Here is a 15,581-nt window from a genome sequence, read left to right as displayed (position 1 = left end):
ACACAATATATATTAACACCATAATCAAAAATGTCTCTCAACATTAGGATTAATGATTAGGAATTGATTGACACACTGATTTAATTGTCTTTCTACAATGCAAGATTGTTCTGACGCTATTCTACAGCAAGAGCTGCTCCAAGCAAGAGTATAATTCGACATTTCATTTGAAGAAGCAGTGGGTGTAGAAACATGGCGTCCATGCTCGCCAGATCCAAGACACCAACATCTAGCTTCCGCCCTTTTCTTGTTATGATGACGCCATGAAATCGCGCCGTTCGTGACTCTTGTTTAGTCGGCCATACTCTCTCTAAACACCGAGTGACCGATAGAAGCTGCAAGATGGGAGTCCCCAAATTTTACCGCTGGATCTCCGAAAGGTACCCGTGCCTTAGTGAGGTGGTCAAGGAACACCAGGTAAACTGGGAGTGTGACGTAGATAGGTATGCGCCGCCTGACCCTCCTAGGCTTCATATCCGCTCTCCCTGCTGTGGTTGTCATTTTACCCCATACCGTATCTGCCAAACGATACCTTCCAGCGCCATCTATGTGTCACCGAGTGTTGTGACGTATTGACAGGCTCTTCCTGCTAGAGACCCGGGCTTGCAGCCTGTTTTGTATGTCTTACTGCTAGCGCCGGCAATACTGTCCCTCACTTCCAGAAATAGACACGCAGCATTTACTGCTGGTCTGTCACCAGTTGAATAAGCAAATATCTTGTTGTTTGCTGTAGGTTATTACACCTGGACAAAGTTTGTCACTTAGATCTGCTTTAGAACTAGCTGGCTGCCCTTACAGCTCCAATTGAAATGACAATTTTTAGACCAAATATATATATATGGACAAACGCTTGTACTCTGATCCAGTCTTGGAGTCACTGTGGGTGCTGGGTCAAAGCTTTAGCATACAAGAATTAAATAGGGACCCGCACTCCAATGTTGCGTGAAGAAAAAAAAAGAAAAAACTTGCATGCACAAGTTGAAATAAAAACCTTTTTTTTTCACGCAACATTGGAGTGCGGGTCCCTATTTAATTCTTATATATATATATATATATATATATATATATATATATGTATATATATGTGCTAAGAACTAGAATTTAAAGGGCAATTTAACCCTCACACAATTATGTGCTGTTTTTGTTAGGGTTACCACAACTTTCATGCAAAACAGCCCTATGGGCAAGACATCGGCCGCAGCACTAGGGTTCTGTGTTTAATTCCAACCAGGAAACTATCTATAAGAAGTTGGTGTTTTGTTCTTGGATCTGCATGGGCTTCCTTTGGGAACCTAGCGTGTGATATGGAACTTAAAATGCCATATATGTAATGATAAGCTCAATGCGATTTCACCAAATGATCTTATCTTTCACCAGTATGCCCACTTTGAATTGAGATACTTCGTACCCACAGCCTCTCTCTTTAAAGATTCTATTTTAAATCTGTTTTCTCATTTATTAGTATGTCTTTGTAGGGATGTGAAAATCTTAGACACCCTTACACATTACAGACAGGCACATCCCTAGTAATATGGACACCTCAGTGGGTCCTTATGGGGACCTTGTTCTTATTTAACCCCTGCAGTTCACACAGTGTACACCAGATGGCACTGTGCCAGAGTATAAAAGGTTTAGGAACCATGTGTTCTGGGTCCATTGCTTTAGCCCAACCAAGCAGGCTGGAAGGGAATGGGTAGTGCTGACCCTAGGCGCCTTGGCCCTAGTAATTAGATAGCTATACTCGTTTTATAGATCGCTCTAGGAGTGATAGAGAGGTTATTTAGTTGAGCAGCTCAAGGCTCCGCCGAGGAGATTAGAGGGATTAAGATCCCAGGGTATTACTGACCCAGAGTAAGGAACCAAGTGTTGAGATAGGGATGTCAGGAGTTCCCCTAGTCTGCCACTGGAAGATATCCTGAAAACTGGCAATACCCATCGCATGCTGTCAACTTACTCTCTGCTTTATATTCCCTAGCCTGTGGGGAATCAGCCTATACGTGCTGTGAGTATATGCTTCCTTTATGCTGCTGTGTATGTTCTATACTCCATTGTGGATCAATGTGCTAAATGATCTCTGTGCTATTGTTCAATAAATACTGTTCTTGGTTCAACTGTTAAAGAACTACTGGCATCCATCATTGTGCTATCTCATCAGGTTACAGTTACACTACACCCTTGCCTCCACCCCGCTGCGAGGGCTTACCCCTGAGAAAGAGAGCTCATCGGTGGTCTCAGCCCACCAAGGAAAGTAGCTAAACTGTCCTAGCACAAGTCAGTTTACTATAGCACTACATCTTCATTCTTAAAACACTCGACCAGGCACTCTTTACTGCTGCACTGCAAGTTGGAGTGGTATCACCCCCTCCCTTCTAAACCCCCCCCCCCCAGCAGCCCATCAGCAGAACAATTGAAAGATAACCAGATAACAGCTCCCCGGTAGACATAAGAACAGCAATTAATAGAACTAATACATGTCTCAATGAGACTCCTACCTTCAGTTACAGTAGGAGAAACAACAGCCTGCCTGAAAGCAGTTCTATCCTGAAGTGTTTTCCCTTTCTGAAAGCACATGACAAGGCAAAATTACCTGAGGTGGCTGCCTACACACCAATATTACAACTAAAAAATACACTTGCTGTTCAGGAATAAACTTTTACATGGTAGAGTGAATTATTTGCAGTGTAAACAGTGTAATTTAGAAATAAAAACTACACTATACAAATCATAACCGATTCCCTTTTAATCATACATGAGACCCATTTTCTTTAATTAGCTTTTTCTTTAAATAAAGCACCTATACCTGTTATAAAGGTATTTATAATCTAAGCAGTCAGTCATATTTTACCTGCCCCACCCCTATGTCTTAGGCATAGAGTCAGGACAGGCAATTACTTTCACTTTCCATTCTATATTTCCTATATGTCACTGCCCTCCCCACATTCCTCCTTTGTCCTCCGCATCTATAATTGTGTAACCTGTACATGGGCATGAGAATCAGGTCCCCCGTTCTGGCACATGAACAAGATTTTGGGAAGATGCAAAGCTTGTCTTGATAAGTGTTCACACAATGGTCACTGCCTGCTTGTTGTGATTGTGAAATGTATGACTGAAGGAAACAAGATTTAAATAATTTATTTAATGTAAGTAATGCTTATTTTTTTACCAACACCATAAAAAAGGATTTGGAATTATTTAATAGGGCGACTGGTCCCCTTTAAAGGAGAAGGAAAGTCTGTTAGCATGAGGGTTTCCACCTGTCCAATTTTGACCCGGACAGCCCAGTATTTTGAAGAACTGCCCGGGTTAAAACTTCCGGCCCGGTTTTCCAAATAAGGAAAACCGGGCAGGATTCCATTGATTGACATGCCGATCGGCCAATCGCTGATCGCTGTGTCATACCCCCGCCCCTTGATGTCTTGGACACACCCATCTACGTCATGGCTCCCCATCTACATCATGACCCCATCCTTCTGCTTAGTCTCCACCGTTTCAAAGGTGCACTTGGGCGTGCCAAATGTTAGGCACCCCTAAGTGATTGTGTTGACTTACCTGAAAAAATTGGAACTGGCCTGGGGTTATACCAGTGAGCACCAGTGCTTCCTCTTTTTTTTCCGTGTGGTTGCACATGCGCAGTAGAACGGAAAGCCAAACTTTAACTAAAAATGTGGCTATTCCGTTCTACTGTGCATGCGTTTGCCTGGGGAAATTTGAAGAAAGAAGACACCGGAAGAAGATCTCTCTGTGTTGCTCACTAGAAAATCCTGGGCCGGTGCGGTTTCAGCCGATAGGAGCACCGGTCCAGGGTTTCAGGTAAGTGAAATAACAGACTTCTGTATTCAAGGGGGTGGCCTTTGGTCACTCTGCTTCTCCCAATTTTAAATGAACCCTAATAACCTTTAAATGTTATAAAAAGCCAAAAATCTTTTAAAAAAAAAAGCCCAGTTTGATAATATAACGCCCAATAAAAATGATATCAGGTTGAAATAAATAGAGCTCATGGCATAGAATAAAATTTATGTAGTAAAACCCATCACAGTATATATTTCTGTTATTTTTGCTGATTACTTATCTCTTACCTGGGTAGAAAATGTATTAAATCCATATTGCATGGCTCCTATTCTTTTAAATGGGGATTTCATATTTTCATATTTTATTATATAGTGCCTGCAATTACTCCACTCATATACTTATTTTTTGCCTAATTAAAATAAAAAGTAATTTCTGACCTAATTTCCATTAGCTTTAAAACTACTGAAAATATTAAATCAATGTATGTTAGAAAGTTACTTAGGATTTCACTTCGTTTTTTCAATTTTCAGATTCCTGAATTCGACAATTTGTACTTGGACATGAATGGCATCATCCACCAGTGCTCACACCCAAATGATGAAGATGTGCACTTTCGCATAACAGAAGATAAGATTTTTGCAGACATATTTCATTACCTGGAGGTGCTGTTTCGCATCATCAAGCCAAGGAAAGTGTTTTTCATGGCAGTGGATGGTGTGGCCCCTAGGGCAAAAATGAACCAACAACGGGGGAGACGTTTCAGGTGAGAATTGGGGTAAATCTCAGAGTAAATATATCAAAGGGATGGGGCCGGAGTTTGTGTGTCCATTGGGAAGGGCAGATGTTGCTTTCTGAAAAAAGTGAAGGCTTTTACATATAACATATTTGCTCTGTGTTTCTCTATAGAGTTTAATGTATTCTTTCCATTTACTGTGTTCTGTGTTTTTTACAACAGAAATAAAAATGTTGTTTGCCTTTATCTCCTAGTTAACTTTATACACATTTTTCCTTTTTATATCAGATCAGCAAAAGAGGCAGAGGACAAAATAAAAAAGGCTGTAGAAAAAGGAGAAGTCTTGCCAACAGAAGCCAGATTTGATTCTAACTGTATTACCCCTGGTAAGAACCCCCGCCCTCTTATTTTCTTATTTCTAGCTTAGGCATTACCAAAAGAAACTTATTGCTGTTGCTTTAGCATTACTGCCAAAGTTAAACTTTCTTTTTGTAAACTTGAATGAACAAAGTTCTCTTTAGCATTTCTTTTTGTACGTAATCTGTATGTCTATCCATCTAATGTCCAGTGTATCATTGGGTAACTAGCTCTGTAAATGGAGGGCATATAAGCAGCCAAAGGAGTTGGCATTCTGTATCACTGGTAGTTAATGAAGAGAAAGCTACTACAGTAGTGGCAAGCAGAAAGGGCCATTGCGTTGGGGACATTATTATTATTTTCTCCAAATTCTGTTGTAGTTTTTCCCATAGACTTTGAATATTCACGTGATTGACATAAGTTTTTCTAAATTGAATTGCATCGCAAATTTCCTCCATGAGTTTTCACTTGCTAAATCTTTTTCTCACTGAATTTAATCAAGCCCATTGTGTGATATTATCAACCATGATAAGGTTACATTTGGCCTGTGGTTGCTCTAGGTGTTGTGATTCTATCAGCAGAAAGACTGTATTGCTTTACAATATGTATTGATGAAGGAGGCTGGAATTTTGGTTTTGCTAGAATAGACTGCATCCTCAAATATTATCTTTGCTGTGTATGCTCTGGGTATATTTCAATATTGCAGGACTAAAGCATGGCACTGGCCACTCTCAGAATAGTGTAGCGTTATATATCCGTTTTTTGCTTTACTATTTCTGATGAACTTGAATTTTTACTAGTTGCGGTATAATTGTTTTTATACTTTTATCCCCTTTCCAAGGAACTGAATTTATGGCTCGCTTGCATGAGCATTTGAAGTATTTTGTAAATATGAAGATTTCCACAGACAAGTCTTGGCAGGGAGTCTCCATCTACTTATCTGGCCATGAGGTAGATTCATTTTTTGTGGTCATTTTTATAATATTGTTCACATGGTGAAAATGTAAGAAAATGCTTAGTTTAATACCTGTTTGTATTCATAGACTCCAGGGGAAGGAGAACATAAAATAATGGAATTTATCCGATCTCAAAAAGCGAAGCCAGATCATGATTCAAACACAAGGCACTGTCTTTATGGATTAGATGCTGATTTGGTAGGTATTCCTGCATGCATATTGATCCCATTGTATCTTCTTTGGTGGGGATAATACTTAAATCATGGTGCTGTTCCTAAACATAGAGCAGCATTACTATGTAATCTCATTAAATCGCTATATAATCTATTAAATTAATTCACAAGATAGATGTCAATGTTTTTTATTAAAATTATATTGTGTAACGCTTTTCCTTCAGATAATGCTTGGTTTAACAAGCCATGAAGTTCACTTCTCTCTTTTAAGAGAAGAGGTTCGCTTTGGTGGAAAGAAGAATCAAAAAAGGTAAAGCTTAATCCTAAAGTCTCTTTAAACTATTTATACAAACAGTTGATGCCCATGCACAACACTTTAAATAGGAATGCACCGAATCAAGGATTCAGCCAAATCCTAGCAGTTGTCAGCCTAATACTTTGTCATGTGACATCTATGAGCAATGGTCTAAAATATTTTCTTTTTGGACATTGTTCACAGATGATGCAAATTAATTTTTTTCTCAAAACCCTGTTCAGGTTTGGCTTTTTAGGGGCTTATAACACAATAGGATAACTGTGGAAAGTGATAAGCTGTTGAAGCCAGCCAACCAGTTTTAGGACTTCAAAAAAGGAATTGGAAAATAACTAATAAACACATTTTATTTATTAGAAGTAGTGGGTGTTTACATTTCAAATGAGAGCTGCAGAACAATAAATTCAGTTAACCAAAATGAAAGCACAAATAAAAGGTTATACAGAAAAAAGTTGTTTTACAGTATTTTAGAATACAGCTGTATATATCAGGCTTAAAGTTATTATAATGTAAATTTCCACTTTAATGTTTTTTCCACTTTAATGTTTTTTGCATAATGAAAGGGCGTGTAATTCTAAGCAACTTTCTAATATACATTAATGTGTGGCTCGCTAGAAACTGATATGACAACAATTTATATGTTTCAGGGTTTCTGCACCAGAAGAAACTACATTTCATCTTCTTCACTTGTCTTTAATGAGAGAGTATATTGATTATGAATTTTCCTCATTGAAAGTAAGTTGTATACTGTAATGTAGCACAAAGATTTTTAATTAATAGTTTGGTGGGAGTAGACCTTAATGGCAGAGATGTTCAGTATGTGTCATGTAATAGATGGTAAGACTGTAGATATAGCAGAGTAGGTATTTGGTGAGTTGAGGGTATTTTGGTTGTCTTACAGGTTTTGCAGTAACTTCCAGTAACACCTCTGACAAACGTATTATTCCTAATGACCATGAATGGACTGTTCTTCCATGTGTTCTGATCTGTTGCACGTTTCTTTCTGGTCTGTGTTGACTAAACTCTTAATTGTTGCAACATTGTAGTTTAGTTTTGTCTGTAAATTTGACAATCCCAAATCCACTTGGTCCATTACCTATTTGACTAATATTTCAATCCAGTGAGTCCTACATCATTACTACTAGTAGCATTACACATGTTCATTGGCAAGCAGCAGTTATATTACACCTAAAATGTACAGAATGTTGGACGTGCCTTTTCTTTCTGAAAACTCACTACGATGGCTGAATGTTTACTGCATGAGTGGCCCATTTTTCTTGCTCTTTTATCTTTGTTTCTTCATGCAGTATGAAAATGATCATCCACATAGAATAAGAAACTGCAGAACCAATGGCAAGGGAATCAATGCATTAATTGCTGATATCTATTCTATATTGCTCAATCATGTATCAATTAAAATAATTATAACTATATTTATAATAGATCTTTAAAAATGATTTAATGCATGTGTTGTATGCAGTTCAGTGACACCACCTGTAAAAATTGCAGCTCTCTCCAGATCGTGGAAACAAAGACCACTAAGTGGTTCACGCTGCATTGTTGCCTTCTTAGGACTGAAGGGATGGATGTGAAGTATCAAACAGTGAAATCCTGAAGGATTCACAGCAGTTAAATATCCCCATTTACCAAAACTTTTAGTGACTGCTAGAAACATTGATTTTAAGCAAACTTCCTTAAATGAAGCAAACGAACATCCAAAAATGAATGTTGTTTGAAAAAACTTTTCTCTTTCCTAGGACAAGATTCCATTTGAATATGATGTAGAGCGAATAATTGATGATTGGATTTTAATGGGATTTCTTGTAGGCAATGATTTTATTCCTCATCTACCTCATTTACATATCAATCATGATGCACTGCCTCTTTTGTATAGAACATATATTAGTGTCTTACCTACTCTTGGGGGTAAGTTAAGCGTTTCTTCATATAGTATTATTCCAGTGAAAACTGATAAATCCCCTTAAATGGTTGATTTACCTTTAAATTAACTTTTAGGATGTTTTAGAGATTGATTTTCTGAAACAATTTGTAGTTGGTCTTCATTTTTTATTTGTGGTTTTTAATAATTTAGCTATATATTCAGCAACTCTCTACTTTGGAATTTTGGCAGCTATGTGTTTGCTAGGGTCCAAGATACCCTAGCAACCTGGCAGTGGTTCAAATGAGAAACTGGGTTATGAAATTGTAGCCTCAAGAAGCAATAGTTTTTTTGGCTGCCTAGTTCAGTTAGCTGGAAGAGTCAGAAGAGGAAAGCAAGTAATTAAAAAAAAGATAAATAAAAATAAAGACCGATTTAAAAAAAAAATGCTAATTGCTAGAAACTTGTCATTTTATAACACGTTAAAAGTTAAATTAAAGATGAATCACCCCGTTGAATATTTAAGCTTAGCCTTAAATCTGTTTCCATGAATTACTTATTTTTGCATTTGTCTCCAGTAGCAAACATTTCCATAGCCCTTACCCCAGTGGAGCTCTTCCCCACCCAGGCATCTTTGCAAATAGTATCCTGATTACATACAACTCTAGGAAACTAGCACTGTTATAGGTAGCAGTGCTAATACTGTGCATTATTGAGTTTATCTTTTAATTTTCTCCCACATCTAAGCGGTCACAGGGACTGTGGGTAAAGAGTCCTGCCCATCAGGAGGAAGGACACTGATGACGACAGAGCTGGAGAACCCCCTACTTTCCCTTTATGCCCTGCCATAACCAAAGGGCCCCAGTTTTTTCATTGTCCTTCATACCAGGAGGTTGAACTGGCCTCTTGGCAGGCCCTACTAAAGGAGCCACCATCTGTGCCCCGGTAAGCCACAAGCACTTAAAGAGGGGGATTACCAGCTGGGACAGGGAGGAGCCGAATGCTTGCCATCAGCGATTCCCTCTGGTTAACCAAGTGAGTGCATCTGCCTGGAGCGATCCCCAATTGGCATGTCTGCCTATGGCACATGCACTAAGAACCCCCGGGTCTCAGGCACCTTCTGCTGGAACAGGGGAATCCTTAGCAGCTCTCTCTCTCTCTTCTGTCTCGGATGGCAAGCATAAATGATGTCCTCTTTGCACAGGTTCCCTTGATGCCCAATGTGCCGTCATTGCATGCAGCTCCTCTCATGTCCTGCGGCTGCTCCCTTCCCCTCCACCACCCTTGGCATCTGGGCTGTTGCTCCCCCCCCCCAAACAGCCATCATATCAATCAGGTACTCTGAGGGCACACATCACACAGGACAGACTCCCATCATGATAGAAAGCATGGGGATTTGTTCTGCAGGGAAGGCACTCTAAGCACACAGTTACATTTCTTGCTTGCTTAAAATGCCTCACTAAATTTCAGGATGGCCAAGTAGATCCACTCTGCTCTTCTTGCAGCCCAAGCCAGACACAGACTTCATCCATAGACAAGGGAAAAAATGGCCATCAATCCTACTGCTACCACCAAACGCATGAGGGCCCATAGCCATACAGAAATACCTCTTAATGGCACTCTCATACTCCCCTCATCCGAAGAGGAAGTTAGCGAAGGGGAAATGTCTCTTCCTCCGCAGCCTCCGATTCTGGAGAGGCGGACACGGCTGATGCTGCTCCTGAGGTGGAATCTCTCATCTGGGCAGTACTAAAAACTGTGTATGTTCAGGATAAGGATGCAGCTCAGGAAAAATCCTCCTCTCTGTTTAAGAGACAACTTAAGACATTTGCAGTCTTCCCGGCCCATGTGCAGACCCTAGTTCAGGAGGAGTGGCAAACTCCGGACAACAAATTCCAGGTTACCAAACATTTCTCCAGGCAATATCGCTTTCCAAAGGAATACACTGAAAAGTCGAGCACGTTGCCGGTGGTGGATGCCCCTGTCTCATGCCTATCCAAGGCTACTGCCCTCCCAGTTCCCCACTCTTTGGACTTCAAGGACCCACAGATAAAAAGTTGGAAGGCATCCTCAAGGCCATCTTTATTTCAGTCTGCACTCTGTCCTAGCATCTCAAAATAGAAACTGTATAGATTTGCGCACTGCCTTAATCCTTTGTCAGTAGCATGCATCAATCCTCTCACAGAGATGTACCAATCATCCCAGGATATCCACTAAAAGTTGAAGGAGAGGAGAGCACTCAAACGCAGATTAACCGCTTGTGATTATTTATTATTCATGCTGCTTTACACGACATGTTTCGGGCAGGTGTTGCCCTTTCTCAAGTGTAAACTTACAGGTACACAGTGAACCTTTTAAAAACACCCCTCACACCCATGTGATCTTCAACATCCAATCTTGGATAATTAGATACAATTAAAGGTAAAAATCTAAAAAACATTTTTTAAAAAAAACTTTTAAAGGGGACTTTGCTCCATATCTTTTACTTGAAGGTTAATGTCCAGTCTTATTCATAAGTGCTGTTCTGTGCAATGTTGCCAAAGAATGATACAATTAGTATCAGCTGTGCAAAAAATCAGTTACAAAAGTGTCCCATGTGCACATGTCATTCAATAAATACATAATATGATACAATCCACACAAAATCAACACCTGTTAAAAATACAAATACATAGTGTCAAAACAACTGATAATATTCTCCATTTTAATTAGTTACCTTTAAAATCTTTAAAATCTAATAGAAAACCACTTGAGGTTGTAACAAGTTACTTAGAACATTAGATTCTTACCCTACTTCTGTCGTTAATGTGGCATTTTGTTTCTTTTAAGCTTTTCTAATTTCAAGATCTGCAAAGCAAAAGATTCCATTAAGCAAGTTTACAGAAACGGTTTTAAACTCCAAAAATCATTTAAACCGTCTGGGTGGAGTGTACCTAATTTTTTGATCCATCTCCCTTCAGTTTGTAGCAATCTGTTGACTCTATTATCTCCTCGCTTATCTATAGCTGCTTCATCAAGGACACACCAACGCAGTTGCATCGGATTGTGTTTACAAATAAAAAAATGTTTGGAAATAGAAGTATCTGTCTGTGTGTTTTCCTTATAATTTTTAATGTTCCTTTTATGCTCTTGAATTCTCATTTTTACTTCCCTTGAGGTTTGACCTACGTACCCTAGACCGCAAGGGCATTTCAACAAGTAAATCACATGAGTAGATTTACACGTTGCGTACACGTTTAGGTTAATTACATATCCCTTACTAGGGTGATTAATCTTAGAGCCTTTTATTATGGACGAGCAACAATTGCAGCTCAGACAGGGGTAGGTACCTTTCCTTTTCCTGCCTTGGAAAAGTGATTTCTTTTGGCGTGTGTCCGATGGGCAAAGTATATCTTTGAGACTGCGACCCCTTTTGTAGCAAAAACGAGGCTGCTCAGTAAATAAATGGCCAAATTGTCTATCTGCCTGTATTAAAGGCCAGTATTTTTTAATAATATTCTCCATTTTATTGCTATTAGAGTTAAACGTAGAAACAAATGTTATTTTCTGATTACTACATTCTTTCTTTTTTTGGCATAATAATTCGCTGCGGGGGATAGTGTCAACTTCTTTCATGGCGTTATTTATAATATTAGACTCATATCCTCTTTCTTTAAATCGTTTAGTTAGGCTTAATTTTACTTCGTTATATTTTGCTGTGCATGAGGTAATTCTTTTTGCACGGATAAACTGTCCTTTACGGATTGCCTTTTTAACTTTTGGACTATGGAAACTGCGTACATGTAACATATTGTTCTTTTCCACACTCTTTCTGTATAAATCGGTGTTTATTATCCCATTAGTTAGACTTATTGTTACATCCAAAAAATTTATTTCAGAGAAAGGATATTCATATGTGAACTTAATTGTAATATGACTCTCATTTGCTTCATCTATCATTTGTTTAAGCAATTCTACAGGGCCTGTCCACAATAACAAAATGTCATCGACAAATCTAAAATAGGCCAAGATATGTTGGCAGAAGGGCTCTTTTTTAAGGAAAAATTTTTTCTCCAAATGGTTAACAAATAGATTTGCATAAGAGGGAGCTACCGTAGCTCCCATTGACGTCCCTTGCGTTTGCCAGTAAAAATTATCTTCAAATGAGAAATAATTTTTAGTGAGCACCATATTTAAACAATCCATGATAAAGTAGATTTTTGAAGTAGATAAATTAGTATCCAGCAGCACTTCCTCAATGCAATCTAATCCTTCATTATGGGGAATGGAGGTATATAAACTCTGAATGTCAATTCCACATAGAACAGTTTCTGGTTGCAGAGTCCCCATATCATTAAGTTTACAGAGTAAGTCAGTTGTATCCCTAAGACATACATTTATTTTTAACATCTCTTCCTGTAAAAATGAATCTACAAATATTGATAAAGGTTCCAGTGCTGACCCTATACCTGAGACGATCGGTCGCCCCGGGGGATTAATAAGCGTTTTATGAACTTTAGGTAATAAGTACAGCACTGGAACCCTTGGAAAATCTGTAATCAAAAACTCTTTCTCTATAGCATCAATAGTTGAGTTCAGCCATGCTTCTTCAACCATATTGTCTATTTGTTTTTTAATGTCTAGGGTAGGATCTCGGTCTATTTTAGCATAATGCCCTGGTGTCTCAAGTTGTCTCATTACCTCTGCATTATAGTCTATTTTATCTAGTACCACAATACTGCCCCCCTTATCCGCTTTCCGAATGATAACATCATTGTTAAATTGTAGAGATTTTAATGCAGTGTACTCATTATAGCTAAGATTAGTGGCCCTGGGTAATTTGGTATCCCATACTTTCTTTGCCTCTGTTAACACTATATGCTCAAAAGACTGTACAGCGTCATTATTTACATCTGGAATCATTTTGCTTGGTTTTTTATATTTATTGGCAGGTAGCATATTAGGGCTCTCTGCAAAATTTATCTTAAGTTTGAGTTTACGTGTAAATTTCAGAAAGTCAATCTCCCAATTTTCAGTAGGTAGCGTATGTGTGGGTAAAAAGTTCAGCCCCTTATTAAGCAAAGATAGTTCACTGGCCGATAGTTCGTGTGATGAAAGGTTAATAACCAGGTTATTTACCTTGGTAGACGTCTGTCCCTCCTCGGGTAGTGATCCCGATTGATCGGGTCCCTGGGGTTGCTGCACGGTTTTGCTCTTCCCTCGTCTCTTTCCTCTGTGCGTACGCCTAAAAAAGGCTGTTGTTGTGCGCTGTTTGGGACTTCCTCTTCGCTGCTTGTAAATGCTGCAGAGTTGCGTCTCTCCCTCCATGCTGGTTTGTAGCGTCTTCGATCTGGCAGTCCGCTCCTAGGGGAACCTCCCTCCGCACGCTGCCTTGAACGATCCTGACGCCAGCTATAGACGCGCTCCTTGGCATAATCTTCCTCATCTCTGGCCAGTTTTGTCACCTTCCGTGCGAGTATACTTTGGCGCAGTCTCTCGAGATTTTCATTATGGCGGATCAGGAGCCGTTCTGCTTCCTCAATGCCAATCTTTGTTGTTAGCTCCGCCTTTGATATGGTAATTTGCTTCTTAAGATCGGTGAGTTTGAAATGGGCCCGTTCAATCATTAAAACCATTAGGTCCAGGCTGCATTTATTCGTAATCTCATGCCAACGTTGCATTAGTACAGGGTCATCGGTACACAGATTTGGAGTAATATCTAACCGTAGACCACGTGGGATTTGCTTTGCTTTAACATAACGTATCAAAGTGCTTTGATGTAAGGTAAGACTTACTTCTTTCCTTTGCAGGTTTAATAAGTCTTTAGCCGGGTCTTTTAAGAAACAAATTTCTTTCTGTTCGTCTAAGTCTTGTTCTGCTTCAGCTAAAATCCGCTGAATATCAATTTCAGTATATGCAAAAGTGTGACAGGTCTCTGAAGATCTGTTTGCAGTCATCATGGAAATATCTCCCAACAGCTTGGCAGCGCAAAAAACAATGGTAGGATTTCAAAATAGAAACTGTATAGATTTGCGCACTGCCTTAATCCTTTGTCAGTAGCATGCATCAATCCCCTCACAGAGATGTACCAATCATCCCAGGATATCCACTAAAAGTTGAAGGAGAGGAGAGCACTCAAACGCAGATTAACCACTTGTGATTATTTATTATTCATGCTGCTTTACACTACATGTTTCGGGCAGGTGTTGCCCTTTCTCAAGAGTAAATTTACAGGTACACAGTGAACCTTTTAAACACACCCCTCACACCCATGTGATCTTCAACATCCAATCTTGGATAATTAGATACAATTAAAGGTAAAAATCTAAAAAACATTTTTTAAAAAAAACTTTTAAAAGGGACTTTGCTCCATATCTTTTACTTGAAGGTTAATGTCCAGTCTTATTCATAAGTGCTGTTCTGTGCAATGTTGCCAAAGAATGATACAATTAGTATCAGCTGTGCAAAAAATCAGTTACAAAAGTGTCCCATGTGCACATGTCATTCAATAAATACATATGATACAATCCACACAAAATCAACACCCTACTTCTGTCGTTAATGTGGCATTTTGGAATCTAATGTTCTAAGTAACTTGTTACAACCTCAAGTGGTTTTCTATTAGATTTTAAAGATTTTAAAGGTAACTAATTAAAATGGAGAATATTATCAGTTGTTTTGACACTATGTATTTGTATTTTTAACAGGTGTTGATTTTGTGTGGATTGTATCATATTATGTATTTATTGAATGACATGTGCACATGGGACACTTTTGTAACTGATTTTTTGCACAGCTGATACTAATTGTATCATTCTTTGGCAACATTGCACAGAACAGCACTTATGAATAAGACTGGACATTAACCTTCAAGTAAAAGATATGGAGCAAAGTCCCTTTTAAAAGTTTTTTTTAAAAAATGTTTTTTTAGATTTTTACCTTTAATTGTATCTAATTATCCAAGATTGGATGTTGAAGATCACATGGGTGTGAGGGGTGTGTTTAAAAGGTTCACTGTGTACCTGTAAGTTTACACTTGAGAAAGGGCAACACCTGCCCGAAACATGTCGTGTAAAGCAGCATGAATAATAAATAATCACAAGCGGTTAATCTGCGTTTGAGTGCTCTCCTCTCCTTCAACTTTTAGTGTCTGTCCTAGCATCTGCCTGGATGAGCTGAGCAGTTGAAACGTGGTCCAGTTCCTTGTTACATGCTGCACCGGAGAGGGGATCTGGCAACCACATCTTTCAGCTCCAGGCCACTACAGATGGCAGTACTGAAGTGGCGGAACAGGATTTTTCTCCACCAGAGACTAGCCCTCCCAGGTACTGCGTGGAAATCTCTGAGCTGGTGGCTGACTCCAAGTCGTCTAGGCCAGGGAAGGGTCTTTCAGGAACCAGTA

General features: G+C 39.0%; 1 protein-coding gene across 8 annotated transcripts in view; it reads left to right on the top strand.

Moving 5' to 3' along the window:
• The first annotated feature begins 217 nt into the window (after positions 1-217).
• The window catches only part of xrn1.S (5'-3' exoribonuclease 1-like), a 69,453-nt gene continuing 54,089 nt past the window's right edge, over positions 218-15,581 (top strand). For 3 of the 8 annotated variants that reach the window (XM_041564953.1, XM_041564954.1, XM_018265776.2), the window contains exons 1-8: positions 224-417; positions 4,320-4,552; positions 4,811-4,908; positions 5,721-5,830; positions 5,923-6,033; positions 6,233-6,318; positions 6,969-7,056; positions 8,079-8,247. In XM_041564953.1, coding sequence (XP_041420887.1) covers positions 343-417; positions 4,320-4,552; positions 4,811-4,908; positions 5,721-5,830; positions 5,923-6,033; positions 6,233-6,318; positions 6,969-7,056; positions 8,079-8,247 — 970 coding nt within the window. In that variant the 5' untranslated portion in view covers positions 224-342. Of the gene's footprint in view, positions 418-4,319; positions 4,553-4,810; positions 4,909-5,720; positions 5,831-5,922; positions 6,034-6,232; positions 6,319-6,968; positions 7,057-8,078; positions 8,248-15,581 lie in introns of all 8 variants that reach the window. The other 5 variants (XR_005961643.1, XR_005961644.1, XM_018265778.2 and 2 more) reach the window with 3 other exon arrangements.

This window comes from Xenopus laevis, chromosome 5S (genome assembly GCF_017654675.1).
Source record: "Xenopus laevis strain J_2021 chromosome 5S, Xenopus_laevis_v10.1, whole genome shotgun sequence".
NCBI lineage: Eukaryota > Metazoa > Chordata > Amphibia > Anura > Pipidae > Xenopus > Xenopus laevis.
The sequence above is the reverse complement of the archived record's forward strand: the minus strand, read 5'-3'. Positions and strand labels throughout refer to the sequence as shown.